The 19,343-nt window shown below is 33.0% G+C and overlaps 2 protein-coding genes across 3 annotated transcripts; both read left to right on the plus strand.

Annotated features, from left to right (window-relative positions):
- Nucleotides 1–2,240: 2,240 nt before the first annotated feature.
- LOC107937194 (very-long-chain aldehyde decarbonylase CER3) lies at nt 2,241–9,415 on the plus strand. 2 transcript variants are annotated; one of them, XM_016870049.2, is made up of 10 exons: nt 2,241–2,661; nt 2,772–2,995; nt 3,632–4,084; nt 4,924–5,051; nt 5,177–5,433; nt 5,603–5,710; nt 7,055–7,261; nt 7,651–7,761; nt 8,233–8,406; nt 9,153–9,415. In XM_016870049.2, exons 1-10 carry the CDS (start codon nt 2,611–2,613, stop codon nt 9,321–9,323), a joined length of 1,884 nt encoding a protein of 627 aa, XP_016725538.1. In that variant the 5' UTR covers nt 2,241–2,610; the 3' UTR covers nt 9,324–9,415. The 2 variants fall into 2 exon arrangements, with proteins under 2 accessions (XP_016725538.1, XP_040965431.1); XM_041109497.1 differs by having other exon boundaries at nt 2,342–2,661; nt 3,632–4,063.
- Nucleotides 9,416–10,997: 1,582 nt separating this feature from the next.
- LOC107937180 (uncharacterized) lies at nt 10,998–12,779 on the plus strand. Its single transcript, XM_016870025.2, has 4 exons — nt 10,998–11,176; nt 11,262–11,393; nt 12,288–12,485; nt 12,581–12,779. Exons 1-4 carry the CDS (start codon nt 11,032–11,034, stop codon nt 12,628–12,630), a joined length of 525 nt encoding a protein of 174 aa, XP_016725514.1. The 5' UTR covers nt 10,998–11,031; the 3' UTR covers nt 12,631–12,779.
- The last annotated feature ends 6,564 nt before the right edge of the window (nt 12,780–19,343 follow it).

Here is a 19,343-nt window from a genome sequence, read left to right on the forward strand (position 1 = left end):
TTAACTTAAAACTTTGCAAATTCTCAAATGACTAAAGGGGCACTTTTTCATGTTAAGGTCTTGGCTTCGACCTTGATTTGATACATGAATATTGATTTGGTGCAACTATACAAATAAAATTTGAATTGTGATTCATATGTATAAATAAAACTTTAATTTTGTTCAATTGTATATATTTAAATAAATGAATACATATGCTTATTTTCATATCGAATTAATATAATTATTTGTGTATGCGATATATTAATGTAAAATGATGCTAATTCAATAATGTTGTTACTGGTTTGTGAAAATTGAATCAAAATAAAGTTTCACATATAAAATCACACAAAATCAAATTTCATATATTACATTAGACATTAGATAAAAATTTATATATAATTTTGATATTTATCCAAAAAAAAGAAGAAGAAGTTGGGCATCTTGAGCTATTGCCCCCAAAACCAGTGACTCAGTCATTACTATCAAGTTCGGCATCAAAGTTTATCTTCACATGATTCGACAAAAGAGGGCACCATTGCCCTTTACTATTTTGAGAATCAGATCGAATGGTTAAATCGATTGAATTAAGATATCGATTTAAAATACAAGATTAGATAGATTAATTTGTGAATCAATTGAAACGATTAATCAATCTAATTAAATCGGACGGTTGGGGATATATTACTATTTAATAATAATAATTGCTATCTACTAACTTAAAAAGCACAATAACACAATCTAACAAAAAAAAAAAGGAAAGTTGTTGAAAAATCTCATTTTATATTAACTTCTTACATTTAATGCATAGAAGGGTTTGTTTAAAAACTCCTCTATACAAAAAAGATAGTGAAAATTATAAATTCATCCTCACCATTAAGATTTGTTCATGAGTTGGGTCGGACTCTAACAAAATTTTAAGTTCATTTGATAGGTTTCAACTCAACTCGAAAAACGGGCCTAATGTTTTGCCCAAGCTCGACCTAGATTATAGATGCTAAATTTGGGTTCGGTCCGACTCGTATTAAAATTATTTTATTTATATAAAAACTTTTAAAAATATATAATACATCAAAAACATTAAAATAAATGTTTTCCAACAAAATAGAAATAAATTTAAAAAGGTCTTTATAATAAGATAACACTAAAATATGTGCAACTTAACAAGCAAATGCCTCTAAAATAGTAGTAAAATTAACAATAAAACAAGAGTTATACAATATCCAAATAATAACAACAAAATAGTAGCAACATAATAGTGAAATGGAAGAAAAACAGTGGGAAAACAACAACAAAACATTAGTTTGTTTTTTTTTACAAATTCAGGTCGGGTCAACCCCGAGCAAAAAAATCTTACTCGAGGCCTGGCCTATTTTCTAAACGAGACAAATTGAAAATTCTTGAGTACTTCAGAGTGTGTGTCCCTTTAGATGGTTGAGCTGTGTATTTATATGATATGGTTATTGTTCATGAATGTGATATCAAGGTAAGTTCTCATGCATGCTGACACGTACCGTATTCTAGAGTTAACACGTGTTTTCAATATGTGGGTTTGCCTATATGGTTTTGCAAACCCACATCTTGTAGTCCATAGAAGCGCGCGAGCACCTTACATGCTAACCCAAAGTGTGAACTGCATAAAACGCGGATCAAGACCCAATTGAGTCTGGGCCTGGACCCAATCAAGTGATATAGTAAGTATTATAACAAAATTAAATTTTAAAAAATCGTTATACTTAAATAACATTAAGATAGATGCAATTTAATAAGCAAATACCTCCAAAATAGTAGCAAAATTAACAATAAAATAAGAGTTATACAATTTTCAAACAAAAACAACAAAATAGTGAAATGGCAACAAAACAATGATAAAACAACAAATTTTTTTTTTGCAAATTCAGGTTGGGCCGGGCCCGAGTCAAAAAACCTAACTCGAGGCTCAACCTATTTTCTAAACAGAATTTTTTTTTTACTAAACTCATTTTTCAGATTTATATTTTTTCCAAAACCTTCCTACTTTTCGGATAGGCTTTTGGATTAAACCACCTGGCCCGACTCATGGACATGTCTATCACCATCCTATAAATGAACCAATGTTTTTAATAATAGAACTGGTGGTCGAATCGGTCAAGTTATCAATTCATCAGTACGACTGATTTAATTAAAAATTCAAAATAAAAAAATAAAATATTGAAATTTTTAAAAAAATCTGTTGGTACCAATTTCCAATTAAATTAATTCAAAACCATTCCCAAACCGTTACCCCATCAATTTCTGATCCGATGGGATTAAAATATCGAACCCTTCTCTCTCCTCCCTCCATATATATATCTCCCCCCACACCCTCTTCCAGACCCAACCACTAGGGACATTAATTCCTTAAAAGCTATTTACACCCATCACAACAGCTGTGCCCAGTTAGAAGATAAGAACTGCGGGTCATCATCATTCACCCCCTCCCTTTTTCTTTTCTTTTTTTGCTTCTTCCATAACTGTTCCCCAAAAGCTCTGATTAAAAATTTAAGACACTTAGCTGTAATCCTATCTTTTTTTCCTTATTGCCAGCTACATTTTTTGTTTCCTTTTTTCTTGGAACCCCTTCTTTTTTGAACCCTATTCTCTGCCGCAAGCATGGTTGCACCACTTTCAGCTTGGCCTTGGGAGCACTTGGGAATTTTCAAGGTACCTATATCTCTAAATCTCTCTCTCTCTCTATATATATGCGTATGTGTATGTATGTTGCTGATATTGGTTTTTTGCCTTGAATTGATTTGTGTGTGTGGCGATCAAAGTATATACTTTACGGTCCTTTAGCTGCAAAAGCATGGTATTCATGGATGTATGAGGATAATATACTTAAGGATCTATGGTGTATTCATATACTCCTTATATGTACACTGAGAGGGTTCATTCATCAACTATGGAGCTCTTACAACAACATGTTTTTTTTAACTCGCAACCGTTGGATCAAGCAACAAGGTGTTGATTTCAAGCAAATCGACGATGAATGGGACTGGTATGTATATATATATATAACATACATGAAATATTATTTCCAATGTAAAATTCCAATAAAATAAAGGTAAACTACATTGTTACAGGATTATCAGTAAGTTTTTGTTTTAGTCAATTAACTAAAACAAATTACAATTTGATCATTAAACTATTCAAAAGTTTGTATTTAAGTTATTGGATTGTTAAAATCGATGTTATATGGCTTTCTTTGTTTGCAATGCTTGCACAAATCGAAAGCTCTCTTTTTGCTTCTCTTCTACAATTCAATTTTTTTTCATAAAACAAATTTAGACATCATGAATCTATGAACCAAAATTCAAACAACTTTTTCCTCCGGTCTTCAGCACTAACCGTTAAATTAACTTGGATCTAAGGTATGTTCTTCTACTCGTTAATGGGTACTAATCTACCGTTTCGATTGTCTAATCGTCACTTGGAGCTCGCTGGCAGAACTTAAAAAAAAATACTTAGCAGTCCAATAATTAAAATCAAAAGTTTTGAATAATTAAATGACCAAATTGTAACTTTTTTTAATTAAGTGACCAAAACAAAAATTTACCCATAATTTAGTAACTAACTGTGCAACTTACTAAAATAAAAAATATATAATCTGAATTATATTATTGTTATGTTGCAGGGATAATTTCATAATCCTTCAAGCTATGTTAGCTTCAATGGCCAGTTTGATCTTCCCATCTTTAAATACACTTCCTTTATGGAACCTAAAGGGGTTTATTGCTTCATTGTTACTACATGTTACCATTTCAGAACCTTTGTATTATTGGGCACATAGATTTTTTCATAAACCCTACCTTTTCAACCATTATCATTCACTTCACCATTCATCACCAGTACCCCATCCTTTTACAGCTGGACATGCAACACCATTAGAGCACCTAGTGTTATGTACAGTGATCGGGATTCCGTTAACGGGATCGATTCTGATGGGTTATGGATCCACGGCGATGATCTATGGCCATGTTTTGGTTTTTGATTTTTTCAGGTGCCTTGGACACTCCAATGCTGAAGTTGTTCCACATGAAGTTTTCAATAAGTTACCTTTACTTAGGTATTTCATCTATACCCCCACGTAAGTAAATAACTATAAACTTCTTTTTTTTTTATGATTGAATGTTTTTTTTTACACGGTTCATAAAGATTAATCCTTTCAGGATTTATGATTATCTCTCTCAAAAATATTATTTCTAAATAAGGACAACCAAAAAATTATTTTAGACGGGCCAAAAATGAATAATAAATAACGGCGGAGTGTAATTTTAAAATTATACTAACTTATAACTTCGTAAAAGTTGAAGAGACTATATAAATAATTTTTTATATTGGGGGACAAGGTCAGTGCCAACTTTGTTTTTATCTTTAATTCTCGGGTTTGAACATTTTAATTGTAAGTACACCTAATATTTATTGATATTTTAGTATTTTTTAAGAAACTAATTTCTACCCAAATTTTTAGTTTGGTTATTTTAGGTAATGGTAGGAAAAAGAAAAAGTTGCAAGTTGCAATTAATTGAGAAGGAAAGTTCATTTAAAGTTTTCCCAACGAAAGTAGGTTAAGTTAATGAAGTTTTTTGGATCGTTCAAGTGCTAAAAGTTATTGCTACTTAATAAACATTAATTATTCTTCAACAATATCATTTTTTTGTCTTTAGATGGGCGGTGGTTGTAATGCGATAAAATTTTTTATTTTACAATTACAATAATTTACTTTACCGTCACCATTTTTTTTTATCTTACTAAAAATAAACACATCGTCCTAATCAATTCAGCACCGCGGTTACTATTACAACTTGATGGTGGTTGACCTTAATTATATGTCTTTAATTAAAACAATAGCTTGTCTTTGTCAAAAACAAACGAGGCCCGGTTTCTTAGTTGGCACCATTAATGAGCAATGTTATGTTATGCCAGGTATCATAGTCTTCACCACACAGAGATGGAGACCAATTTTTGTCTGTTCATGCCGCTGTTTGATGCACTGGGGAGTACACTTAACACCAAATCATTGGAGCTACATAAGAAAATTACCTCAAATTCTGGTAGATTGAATTGCATTAATTGAGTTGGTGTTATTAGTCAATTAGATACGTACTCAATTGAGAAATTATTAGAATATCCTTTCATATATAAAATGAATTATATTATTATGAGGATATTTTTGTAGGAAAAAACGGGAGGGTACCGGATTTTGTGTTCCTAGCACATGTGGTGGACATAATGTCGGCAATGCATACACCGTTTGCGTTAAGATCATTTGCGTCGACCCCATTTCGCATGAGGATGTTTCTGCTACCGTTTTGGCCACTTACGTTTATCATAATGCTAGTGATGTGGGGTTGGTCTAAGACCTTCCTCTTCTCTTTCTACAATCTTCGTTGCCGTTTGCACCAGACATGGGTCGTTCCTAGGTTCGGCTTTCAGGTTAATCCGCTACTAATCTATTAACCAAGTTTATAAGTATAATTACAAGTAAAATTAGAACGATTTTGAAAATGATTCACACGTACTGAGAGTTAAATATAGAACATAAAAATCAATATTGTCAAAGCCTCATTAGCTAATTAGATTATTAATTGATTAATTATTGCAGTATTTCTTACCATTTGCAACAAAGGGCATCAACAAGCACATAGAGGAAGCCATATTAAGGGCGGACAGATTGGGGGTCAAGGTTATTAGCCTCGCCGCTTTAAATAAGGTCAGTCTTTGAAATGGTAAAATTAAGATATTAAATATTTTAATTTTTTTAATTTTATTTTTCTAGATTTTACATAATAAATAAATAAAAATATCATCATAAAAATATTTATTATTTTATAAAGAAGGGTGATTTTTTTATTATAAATTTTTAACTAAATAAAGATCCGATTAATTGTGTAATAATATAAAACATAATATAATATATGTTTTAAATGGGCCCTAGAGCTTTGACATGGTGGTTGGTAGTTGGGAGGAATACTGTACTTTTATGTATTATATTTATTACACTATTTACGTAATAAATGTGTTCTGTCCAAAATGTTATGCATGTTGAAGCTCTTTGTACTCAAAAAGTATTATTTATAGGAGTGAAGTACGAATTTTTTTAGAGGATCGGAATTAAATTATATGTTTTTATGATAGTAAAAATATAATTTTGTCATTTTAATAATTTATATTTTTATAATTTTTAAAGAATTAAATCAATTTTTTATCATTTTGAGGGTTAAAGTGTAATTTTACTATTACTAATTAAAATTTTATAAATTATAAAGAGCTTAAATAAAAAAAATTTCATTTTAAGGAGCAACCCCTTAGATCTGCCCTATTATCAGATGAAAAACTTTTATAGCAAAAGATTATGCATAAAGGTTAACTTGTGACTTCAAATAATTTATGTCCCTACCACCTCTAAAAACTGTAAACGGGAAATGAATGAATGCATGCATGCAATTTTACTATTAGTTTTTATATTTTATGAAAATTATGAATCGTATTTTAATTTGATTAATTTTAGTTCGTGTACTTTTTGAATTGGTCAATTTTAGTTTCAGTATTTTTCAAATTTTGAAATTTTAGTCTTAAACCAAACAATAGTAGTTAAATCCGTATATTTAAATTTAGTAGTCTTGTATTATCCACACAGTTGTAGATTTAGTCTGTATTCTTCAATTGAATCATTTTAAGTCCCTATAACTTTCGATTTTTAAAATTTTAGTCTTGACATAAATAACCATTACTAATCCATTAATTGAATTTTTAGTGAGTAATACGTGGAAATAACAAGCTGACATGGCATTCACATATGATAATATGTCTACCGCATCAAATTTTGAAGATAGAAAAACTTAATAAATTTAAGTTATCGTTGGTGAGGACTAGAATTTTAAGATTTAAAAAGTATTGGGACAGAAAATGACCAAATTATTAAGACTAGAATTTAACCCACCACCTTTTTTTACTGTACAAACCATGCACGCATCCATGCAAGGCTTTAATATCTGTGAAATAAAATACAGCAATGTAATGACTACATTTAGTGGGTTTCAACTGAATCGTGTAGAACGAGGCTCTGAACGGAGGAGGGACACTGTTTGTTAACAAGCATCCAGAGCTTAAAGTGAGAGTGGTTCATGGCAATACCTTGACGGCTGCGGTTATCCTTAATGAATTTTCCAAGGATGTTAAAGAAGTGTTTCTAACAGGAGCCACCTCAAAGCTCGGTAGAGCAACCGCTCTCTACCTCTGTAGGAAAAGAGTTCGTGTTCTTGTAAGTCTTTTAACTCGAAACTTTGCTCTTTACCGGATTGTTTAGTTCAGTTAGTTCGTACAATGTCAACGTCTATAGTTAGTTCTTTCCTGATATACTTGTTAACTAAGAACTTTTTTGTATCAAACAAAATATCTAGATATGTTTGCTTTATTGGTGACCAATTCTAGTGTTAGCCACTCTAGCATTATTGCACATGTCATGAATCAACCTCAATGTCGATAACTACATGTTTAGTTGGTTGAGAATTTATTAGCGCTTTTAGTGTGACTTAGCCTTAAATTAAGTTACTCTTCACCCAACTTTTCATATTCTAAAAAAATATAATCATTACAAAAGTACTAATAAAGTAATTGCTTATGACTTAAACATGTACATATAATATGCAGATGTTGACTTCATCGACCGAAAGGTTTCAAAAAATACTAAAGGAAGCCCCCGTGGATTGCCAAAACTATTTAGTGCAAGTGACCAAGCACCAAGCTGCTCAAAATTGTAAGGTATGAGAATACATATATGCATGATCCCTGTATATCGTTGAGGGTTGCCTCCTGACTCTATTAAAAGCTCAAATAGGTTCACAGAATGAGTCAACTGAGTTTTTAAGGATACGATAGGTTTATAGAGCATGAACGTCTTATGGGGTGTGTGAGAAGACTAATCACATGCGATGTATGATTAACCTAAGTAGTAGTTGTTTCACCCAAAAAAGCTCTATATACTATAAGGCATGAATTTGAGTCTAACTATACACAATTACGCATGATTTACCTTCTTGAACATCTGAAACATTTTTGTGAACCCTATTAAGATCACTTCAAGTACTTAACCTTTCTATGGAAATAAGAGACAAAAACTCAAACAAACAAAAAAACAAAACGTGTTGATGGTTTGGTCTTGTCTGGCCCTCTACGTATGTAATATTATATACTAATGATGATTGAAATGGTTGTAATGAAAATTTTAAACAGACATGGATAGTGGGGAAGTGGATAACACCATGGGAGCAAAGCTGGGCTCCATCAGGAACCCATTTCCATCAATTTGTTGTACCGCCCATTTTGCCTATCAGAAGAGACTGCACCTACGGTGATCTAGCTGCCATGAGGTTGCCACCTGATGTTGAAGGCCTTGGTTCTTGTGAGGTACTCTCCTCCCCCCCCCCCCAACCCCAAATCTTCCATCCCCCTACCTAATTATTATTAATGCAATGAATGAAACATCAGAATCAATATAATAATATTTACCAAAAAAATCAATATAATAATACCTTGAGTTCCATAAGATTGAGAACTTAAAAGTTTTGAGGTTTCAACTTTGAGTCTCATCTAAAGACAATTTCAAAAGGGTAGCGAAGTTTTGTCCCCCTTTAAAATGAAAAAATTTCAATTTTTACTCTCTAAGATGTATAAATTTTAAGTTTGTACACATGATAAAATTGCACTTTTAACTTCCAAAAATGATAAATTTTGATCTACTCTTTTAAAAAATTATAAAGATATTAACTAATACAAAGGTGAAGTGCATTTTAGTTCTTATAAAAATATATAATTTAATTCTAGCCCCTCCAAAAAATTTGGGTAAATTATAGTAGAGGTCACCCAACTATGAAAACTTATGAAATTGTCACCCAACAATTTTATCTTTTTTTGTCACCAATTAACTTACATAAAAATAGAAACACCGAAGAACCCAAGATAGTTAGGTGACTAAAAAACACAAAATTAAATAATTGAGTGATGATTTTTAACTTTTATAGTTAGGTGACAAAAAAGAAACATAATTGAATAACTATTAATGTATTTTACCCAAAAAAATTCTGGCTTCATCCCTTATCTTATCTAAATGCGTATGTTCTTCATATTGATAATGATTGATTCTATCGAAACAGTATACAATGGAGCGAGGAGTGGTGCATGCATGCCATGCAGGAGGTGTAGTTCATCAGCTAGAAGGCTGGAGTCACCATGAAGTTGGAGCAATTGATGTGGATAGGATTGATCTTGTATGGGAAGCTGCTCTCAAACATGGTTTAAAGCCAGTCTCAAGTGTAAACAATTGAAAAAAAAATTCTTTGTCATCAATAAATAACCATCAAACAATGAAGGAGAAAATTTAAATATATATATTTTTTATTTTGAAAATTGAAACATATATTTGGTTTGTGGTTTTATTCTCTTGATTAAAATATAGTGTTTGGAGGAAAACTGATACACTTTAAATTAATAGAGTGCAATGCAAGTAATATAGGAAGGTTATTCTTCTTTTCTATTTTTTTTTTTTGGTTATAACTACTCATTATTAACTCAATAGAGTTATGGGATGCGTGAGTATTAACCCTTTAATTGTACAAGTAAAACGAGAACAAAATTTCCATATAAACAAAGGCCAACAAAACAACATACCCAACTACAAAGATCAGAAAAAACAGTTGAGGACCTCAATCCAGTACTAGACAAAGCCTCGAAAGGCTAATAAACCGTACAGTCTGACCGGTTAGATTAGGAACCATATGATATATCAATTCGAAAAAATTGAATTGATTTTTTATTGAACCACTCCGAATCGGTTTAATTTAGGGATGAATCCAGAATTTTTTTAAGGGGTTGAAATTGATTTATAAGTTTTTTATAAGTCAGAATAAAATTTTATCATGTATTAATTTATGATTACATTATTTTTAAAGGGACTAAACATATATTTTTTTCATTTTGAAGGAGGTTAAAGTACAATTTAATCATATATTAATTTATAATTTGCTCCTAGTCGAATAAAGTAACAAAACCGAATGAATTGATAGTTTAACCGATTGAATTTTTTTTATAATTTATTTAATTAAAATTAAACCCATCTATTATATTAAAAAGTGTAACCTACATAATAATCACTTAACTATTAAAAAAATTATTTTAAGCACTTAAAATAAAATATTTGTAATTTAAGCACCCACATTATATAATTCGGCCATTTTGGTCACTCTCGTTAAAATCACAAACGACAAATTTACGAGGCAATTAAAAAATCGATATAACAACAAATTTTATCCTTAACTCTTACATATTATATCGGTTTAATCAAAATTTTTAAAAATTAACTCTCAAATTTTATAAATATTCTTATTTTGATGCTTAAAATCTTTACAAATATTTTTAATTTATTCATAATCTGATAGTGCTAGAAGACATGGAACTTGTTGGATGTTGTTCAGGTTTTAACAGATCTGAATCATTCAATTAAAAAGGCTTATATTTCATCTGATGGATAGTGGTTCATGGATGGTACGAAAAAGATTTTCAGGATAAAATTGAAATTATTTGTGAATTTTGAAAGTTCAATTTTTAAAATTATGATTAAATCGATATAATATGTAAAAGTTGAGAGCTAAATTTATTATTATACTAATTTTTTTAACAGCTACATCAGCTTGTCGTTTGTGATTTTAATGCAAATGACCAAAATAACCTAATTATATAATGTGAATACTTTAATTGTAATTTTTTAAATTTTGGGTGCCTAAAATAAAAATTATTTACTGAATGAAGGACTACCTATGGAATTTACCCTATTAAAAAATCAGTGTAACCTGGATAAAGGGAAAAGAAACAGCAAGACTTTAGTTGTTTCCACGTGGTGGAAAAAGAACAAAACTGGAGGACACGTGGCAGTTCATAAAACACCGACACTGTCCAAAATCCAACCGCCATTAAAACCTCTGTTCATCATTTTTATCTCCCCCTTCATCTGCTAAATCCAACTTCTTTTAAAAAACAATGGAGAAATCAAAGAGAGTTTCATTGGGTGTTGAAAAGAACACCAAACAAGCCAAGAAAAAGAAACTCTTGACCAATGTTTTTAATTACTTGAAATCCGATAATTACATGTTTGCTCCTCTCATTTCTCCTTCAATCTCAGCAGGTACTTGTTTTTTTAATGAAGCTTTTTTCTAGTTTCTTTTTATTTTTTGCATCAATGGGGGCATACCCTTTTTTTTTTTTTGAAGGACCGAAATTGAAAGAACCCATTAAAGGAAACAAGAAGAAGGTGTTAAAGATGGTTGACAAGTATATGAAATCTGATACTTATATGTATGCACCATTGCTTTCTTCTCAACTAATGGGTTCCCTTTCATCAGGTACTAGTTTTTAATTTATTATTATTATTGCTTTGAAATAAAATGTAATTTGATTTTGTTAAGGGTTGGAAATAAAATTATGAAATTTTGGGTGCTTAAATTTAATGCTTTACTTATTAGAGGGCTTTATATTGGAATTCTACCATTTGACCAACCCAACCTTTGCCACGCTTTCGGATTAAATTAAAATTTTATCATTTTTGAGGCTAAATTGTAATTTTACAGATTTTGAAGAGATTGAAACATAAAATTTTCATTTTAAGGGACCGAGGCCCTGCCTAACCCCTACCTTCGTCCCTGATCTCGACAGGATCTAAATATGGCGCCACCTTACCTACACTTTGGTACGACTTACCAGCTTAACGCCGGGCATCTTGGGATTAGAGGAGCCCCTAATGAGAGAGAAAAGCAACCCTATACCAAGCACTTTCCCGCTAACATTCAAAGACCTCCGATCCCAAAACCCAGTTCCTCCATCCGTCATCTTGACAAAGTGAACCGTCTTGAACCACCATAACTTACTCGGTGTATTAAGGGAATGTAAAATTTTCCCAGTAAATGCACATCCTGTTTGTGCAAGTACAGTGAAGTATGGTGTTAAAATTTATAAAAATGGTGGTTGAATCGTCTCCTCGAGTTTAATGCGTGCATATTACAACTGGCCTCGTCTAAGTTTTGCCCGAACCATGGTGGCTCCGATAGCCTTTCCATGCTCTACTTCTAATGTTAGAATACAAAAATAAATCGTGATCTTTAGATATTCCAATGAGATAGATTCGGTATTCCGTCGATGGAGTATAGAAGCCGGTGTTGGCCGCGGCCGCCATGAAATTCTTGTAACATTATACAAATATGTGATATTCCCTAAATATTTTGTTGCATCTTTTTATTCAGAACAAATCCAATGCATTAGCAAGGTCACCGTGGAAGTCGCCACAACAAAAACAACATTAAACACCGAGTCAGCTAACGCTCTAGCAGAGGAGGAACAACCACACGAAGATGCTCGTCCCACCGACAATCAAACAGTAGCACAAGGAGAAACGGTGGAGCACATGGTTTACCACCACCGTTGCTCGACGCCCATGTCAGGTATCACATTCTTAAAACCACTTCCATCGCTCTTTTTTTTCGCGGACCGACGTGCATGACAAGGTCCCATTTGTTTTATTATCATTTGTTTACAGGAAAAGCAATGGCAGATCATATGAAGGTGAGGAAGCTTGCTGTTGAGTAAAAATCTAGCAAATTATAGATCGTTGTAAAAAAATATTAGGTAAATGAACAAGATGAATTCATGCTCATGCTATAGTGACATTTGTATACTATGTAGGTCACTTCAGGTTTTACATATATATATAATGAAATAAGCGCCATTGATGTCCACTTGGAACAACCGAAAGCCGCCCATATGAGGGTGGCTAGATTTGTGGATACTATAAGCCTACTTTAAATATATAGGAATTGAGGATAGTGCCAAATGGTAACGCCTTGATAAAGACAGTGAATAAATTAATATGTCCACATATTCCAACTTCCAAGAGTTTTGGACTGTACTAGAACTCATCTCGTTCGACTGGGTCGATGCAGTTTAAGCTTGATTCATCGTTTGGGACATTTCGTGTGATGAGGTCTAAATCATATATTTATATATACTATTTTAATTTTAAATTTTAAATGTCATAATTGTTGTGCGGAAGCGTGTAAAAGAGTAAAATTACTGTACTAAAAAATCACACTAAGTTCAATTCCCAGGAAAGAGAGGTGGATCACAAGGATCGCTTAAGTACCAGGTCTTTCCTAGCCAGAATATCCCTCAATCGTAATTTAATAGTACAATAAATCACTACAATCACACACACAATTCATGCAGAATAATACAATAAAGAACACAAGAATTTAACGAGGTTCAGCAAATTTTGCCTACGTCCTCGGGCACTACCAAATATATTTCACTCCAAAATACAAGTGAGAATTTACAAAGAGAGAGAGAAAACAATGCCTTAAGCAGAGAATGGCAAGTTTGAGATACAGAATGAGAGATGGTTATGCCTATTTATAGTTGAGGTTCAGGGATCAACTTGCAAAGTCACTTTACAATTAGGGACCATATATTGCAAATATTCAGATTTTATTATGCCAATATCTCGATACCCATATCTTTGACTTTCCAATATTTGATACCCATATCTTTGACTTTCCAATATTTGATACCCATATCTTTGACTTTCTATTATTTGATACCCATATCTTTGATTTTCCATAAATATGGATAATTCCCAATAATCTCCACCTTGAAGATTTGATTCGAGTAATCTTATCTTCACACAATTCTCTCTGCCTTTGTCAACAACACTTGATAGTGCCTTCTTCAACTGTTAAACATGCAGAATATTGATCAAGTTCAAACAATGTTCGAACTTGATTGTTGTTACCACCTTGGTCATCATATCTGCGGGATTATCTGCAGTCTTAATCTTCTGAAGGTGAATTTTCCCCTCATCAATAATTTCCCGCACAAAGTGGAAACGTACATCGATATGCTTTGTACGTGCATGATAGACTTGATTCTTTGCTAAATGAATAGCACTTTGACTATCACAATACACATTAATATGCTCCTGGACCAATCCCAAGGTTTTAACCATACCTTGTAACCAAATAGCTTCCTTTACAGCCTCTGTTACAGCCATGTATTCAGCTTCTGTGGTTGACAACGCAACTGTAGACTGCAGTGTAGACTTCCAACTTATTGGTCCTCCAACAAGAGTAAACACATAACCAGTGGTTGATCTTCGTTTGTCCAAATCACCGGCATAATCAGAATCAACGTACCCAACAACACCTTTACCAAGTGTAGTATCCTGCTTGAACAGTAATCCAATATCTATGGTCTTATGAATATACCGTAGAATCCATTTCACAGCTTGCCAATGTCCTTTTCCAGGATTATGCATATACCTGCTCACTATACTAACTTCCTGTGAAATGTCGGGTCTTGTACACACCATTGCATACATCAAGCTACCTACTGCATTAGAATACGGAACTTGTAACATGTATTCTTGTTCCGTATTTGTCGAAGGAGATAGTTGTGCAGAAAGCTTGAAATGAGAAGCCAACGGGGTACTTACAGCTTTAATCTGCTCGTTCATGCCAAACTTCTGTAGTATCTTCTTTAAATATTGCTTCTGAGATAAACTAACTCTGCCATGAGCTCTATCCCTACATATTTCCATGCCAAGGATCTTCTTAGCTTCACCTAGATCTTTCATCTCAAACTCAAGGTTGAGTTGAGTCTTCAATCTCTCGATTTCAACTTTACTCTTAGATGCTATCAACATATCATCAACATATAAGACAAGTATAAGAAAAATCCTACTTGTAGCTTCTGAAAATACACACAATGATCAAATTTACTTCTTGTATACCTTTGCCCTTTCATGAACTGATCAAATCGCTTGTACCACTGCCTTGGAGATTGTTTCAATCCATAAAGCGACTTTGTCAGTTTGCAAACCCAATTTTCTTTATCAGCAACCTTGAATCCATCTGGCTGAGTCATATAGATTTCCTCTTCCAAATCACCGTGTAAAAATACGGTCTTCACATCGAGCTAAACTAGTTCAAGATCATATTGCGCAACCAAGGCTAGCAAAATCCGAATAGACGAATGCTTCACAACTGGAGAAAATATTTCATTGTAGTCTATTCCTTCTTTCTGAGCGTAACCCTTTGCTACCAATCTAGCCTTGTATCGAACTTCATTTTTATCAGGAAATCCTTCCTTCTTTGCATATACCCATTTGCATCCAATTGCCTTCTTTCCTTTAGGTAGTGTCACCAACTCCCAAGTCCTATTTTTATGAAGAGACTGCATTTCTTCATTCATAGCTTGCTTCCACTTTACACTATCAGAGTTACTTCTTGCTTCTGTGTAAGTAGAAGGAACATCATCATCTGCAATTGGAAGTGCATAGGCCACCATATCATCAAAGCGAGCAGGCATACGAATCTCTCTTCTTGGCCTTCTATATGCAATTGAATCATGTTGTTGTAGAAGTTCTTGGGTCGAAACTTCTTCATCATTTGTTCCTTCAATATTAGCTGGATCATCATTAACCTTTTCAAGCTCCACCTGCTGCAAAGTGCCACTGGTTGTGTTATCCTTTTGTGAATCATTGTTCTTCATCATGGTTGATTCATCAAAAGTCACATCTCTACTGAAAATTATTTTCCTTGTATCAGGACACCAGAGACGGTATCCTTTTACTCCACCAGTTATACCCATGAATAATGCTTTCTTTGCTCTTGGGTCTAACTTAGATTCTTTTACATGATAATATGCAGTGGAACCAAAAATATGTAAAGAATCATAATCAATAGCAGGTTTACCAGCCCACCTCTCCATAGGAGTTTTTCCATTTATTGCAGCTGATGGCAACCGATTAATTAGATGGCACGCATATGTAACTGCCTCAGCCCAAAATTCTTTGCCCAATCCAGCATTGGACAACATACATCGAACTTTCTCCAGTATAGTCCGATTCATACGTTCTGCCACCCCATTCTGTTGTGGTGTATCTCGAACAGTGAAGTGTCGTACAATACCTTCATCGTGACATACTTGTAGAAATGGATCATTCTTGTACTCAGTACCATTGTCTGATCGAAGTCGTTTGACTTTTCGACCAGCCTGGGTCTCCACCATCTTCTTCCATTTCAGAAATACATCCAAAACTTCATTTTTCCTTTCCATTAGATACACCCATACTTTTCTTGAATAATCATCAACAAAAGTAACAAAATAGTGCATACCTCCCAAAGAAGCCACTTTAGTAGGTCCCCACACATCACTGTGAACGTAGTCCAGAATTTCTTTTGTATTGTGAATTGCTGAACCAAATTTTATCCTCGTCTGCTTGCCCAGAACACAATGTTCACAGAATTCCAATTTGCAAGAATTTGCACCTTTCAACAAGCCTTTCTTCGCCAAACTCTGCAAAGCTTTTTCACCAGCATGTCCCAATCGCATATGCCATAACCTGGTAGCCTCTGAATCTGCATCTTTCGTAAAAGCTGTTGATGTTGATCCAATAACTGTACTTCCATTTAAATAGTACAGATTATTCCTTCTTGTGCCTTTCATCACCGTCAATACCCCAGCTACTACCTTTAGTAATCCATCTCTCAAAGTGATTGTGAGCCCTTTAGATTCTAGGACCCCTAATGAGATAAGATTTTTCTTCAAGCTAGGTATGTAGCGAACATCTGTCAAGACTTGAATTGAGCCGTCGTGATTCTTCAATTGGATTGTACCTACTCCCATTGTCTTACAAGCGTTATCATTGCCTATAAAAACAACTCCACCTTCTAGTTCTTTAAGACTAGAAAACCAGTCCTTATTAGGACACATATGGTAAGTACATCCCGAATCCAAAATCCACTCATCTGTATGACATGCCATTGCCATGCCAACCAAGCTAAAGTCTGACTCCTCATCATGCTCCGCTACACATGCATCAGAAATAGCTTTACCCTTTTGTAACTTAGGACAATTCTTTTTCCAATGCCCTTTCTCACGACAAAAAGCACATTCATCTTTGGCAGGTCTCCATTTGGACTTACTCCTTCTACCAGATTTGTTGCTGCGCGAACGACTTCTTACTGTTAAGACTTCTGTAGTTGTATCTCTGTGATCTTTTTTATCTTTCTTTCGAGTCTCAGATCTATACAACGCACTACAGACTGCATCAAATGTGATTGTATCCTTCCCATTAAGCAATATGGTGGTAAGATGATCATATTCATCAGGAAGAGAATTCAACAACAGTAATGCCTTGTCTTCATCTTCAAATTTCTCATCCAAATTTAGCAAGTCTGCTAAAATTTTATTGAATGAGTTCACATGGTCATTCATCGACATACCGGGTGCATACGTGAATCGATAAAATTTCTTTTTCATATAAAGCCTATTTTCAAGACTTTTTGTTAGAAACTTTTCTTCCAGTGTATCCCACAACTTCTTCGCTGATGTCTCCCTAATGACAGAGTACTTCTGCTCTTTGGCCAAACATAGGCGAATTGTTCCACATGCCTGTCTATTGATCTTGGCCCACTCATTGTCATCCATCTTGTCAGGTTTTTCTTCAAGGGCTATATCCAGCTCTTGCTGACATAAGACATCCAGGATCTCACATTGCCACATACCAAAATTATTGGTACCATCAAATTTCTCTACTTCAAATTTCGCATTGGTCACAGTAGTCTTTGACGATGACTTTTCCATTTTTTTCTCCTCAATCCCAACTACAGTACGTGAACAGTGCCGTGAACGATCGTATTCCCCAAGTACGAATCTAGCTCTGATACCAATTGTTGTGCGGAAGCGTGTAAAAGAGTAAAATTATTGTACTAAAAAATCACACTAAGTTCAATTCCCAAGAAAGAGAGGTGGATCACAAGGATCGCTTAAGTACCAAGTCTTTCCTAGCCAGAATATCCCTCAATCGTAATTTAATAGCACAATAAATCACTACAATCACACACACAATTCATACAGAATAATACAATAAAGAACACAAGAATTTAACGAGGTTCAGCAAATTTTGCCTACGTCCTCGGGTACTACCAAATATATTTCACTCCAAAATACAAGTGAGAATTTACAAAGAGAGAGAGAGAAAACAATGCCTTAAGTAGAGAATGGCAAGTTTGAGATACAGAACGAGAGATGGTTATGCCTATTTATAGTTGAGGTTCAGGGATCAACTTGCAAAGTCACTTTACAATTAGGGACCATATATTGCAAATATTCAGATTTTATTATGCCAATATCTCGATACTCATATCTTTGACTTTCCAATATTTGATACCCATATCTTTGACTTTCCAATATTTGATACCCATATCTTTGACTTTCTATTATTTGATACCTATATCTTTGATTTTCCATAAATATGGATAATTCCCAATAATAATTATTATAATTTCGATTTTATTATTTTAATTAAGATCATATTTACAAATTTGTGTAAATTGATATAATTTATATGTGCGGTTTTAAGTAGGTCACATGGAATTCATGTGGAATTTAGAAATGCCACGTTGAAAAAAAAATATGTGGTATTGTGATGATTTTCATTTGTTCACATTGTATTAAAACGACATGTGTTATTATTGTGACCTCATCATTTTATAGTTTCAGGAGAGAATATAAAGAAAATACTAGAATTTCTTAGACTCATTATGTGGGAATTAAATAAATTTAGGCTATTTTAGCATTTGATCCAAAAATAATAATATTTATTAAAATTACTCTGATTCAAAAATATTTGACCCAGATGATTTGAAATAAACAGTAAATTTAGGTTAGGAGACTAGACGGTCAACACCATTATTTTTTAATTAAAAAATAATTTTTCAGGTTTTGGACACTAGATGATCGTCATCTTTGTATATTTTAAAAAAATATAAATATATTACTCGTTATTTTTTAAAATAAAAAGAACAATAATTTAGTATTATAAAAGATGAAAATCATTAAAGTAGATTGTAATTTTATCAAAAAAAAAGTTTAATTTAATTGTGCATATTAAATTTAAATTAAATTTTTAATTTAATAATAATGCCAGCAATGCAATAATAATTAACAATATGATAAGTAATCCAATATTATTTTAAAATATAAAATATGTAATTGAACTGGGGAAATAAAAAAGATAGGAAGACAAGGAGGGGTTAATGTTGCAATATTCTCATCTCTTTTGTTGGGTGACTTTGACCATTTGTTGGCCGATGCCTCAAACCTCAAAAAAATAATTTTTTTAATCAAATAAATGCTGCCGGCCATCAATGTGTCAGCACCCAAAAAAATTTTGAAAAAAATACGTGAGTGTCGGCCACCTAGTGTTTAAAACCCTAAATATTATTTCTTCAATAAAAAGTTAG

This window comes from Gossypium hirsutum, chromosome D13, assembly GCF_007990345.1.
Source record: "Gossypium hirsutum isolate 1008001.06 chromosome D13, Gossypium_hirsutum_v2.1, whole genome shotgun sequence".
Lineage (NCBI taxonomy): Eukaryota > Viridiplantae > Streptophyta > Magnoliopsida > Malvales > Malvaceae > Gossypium > Gossypium hirsutum.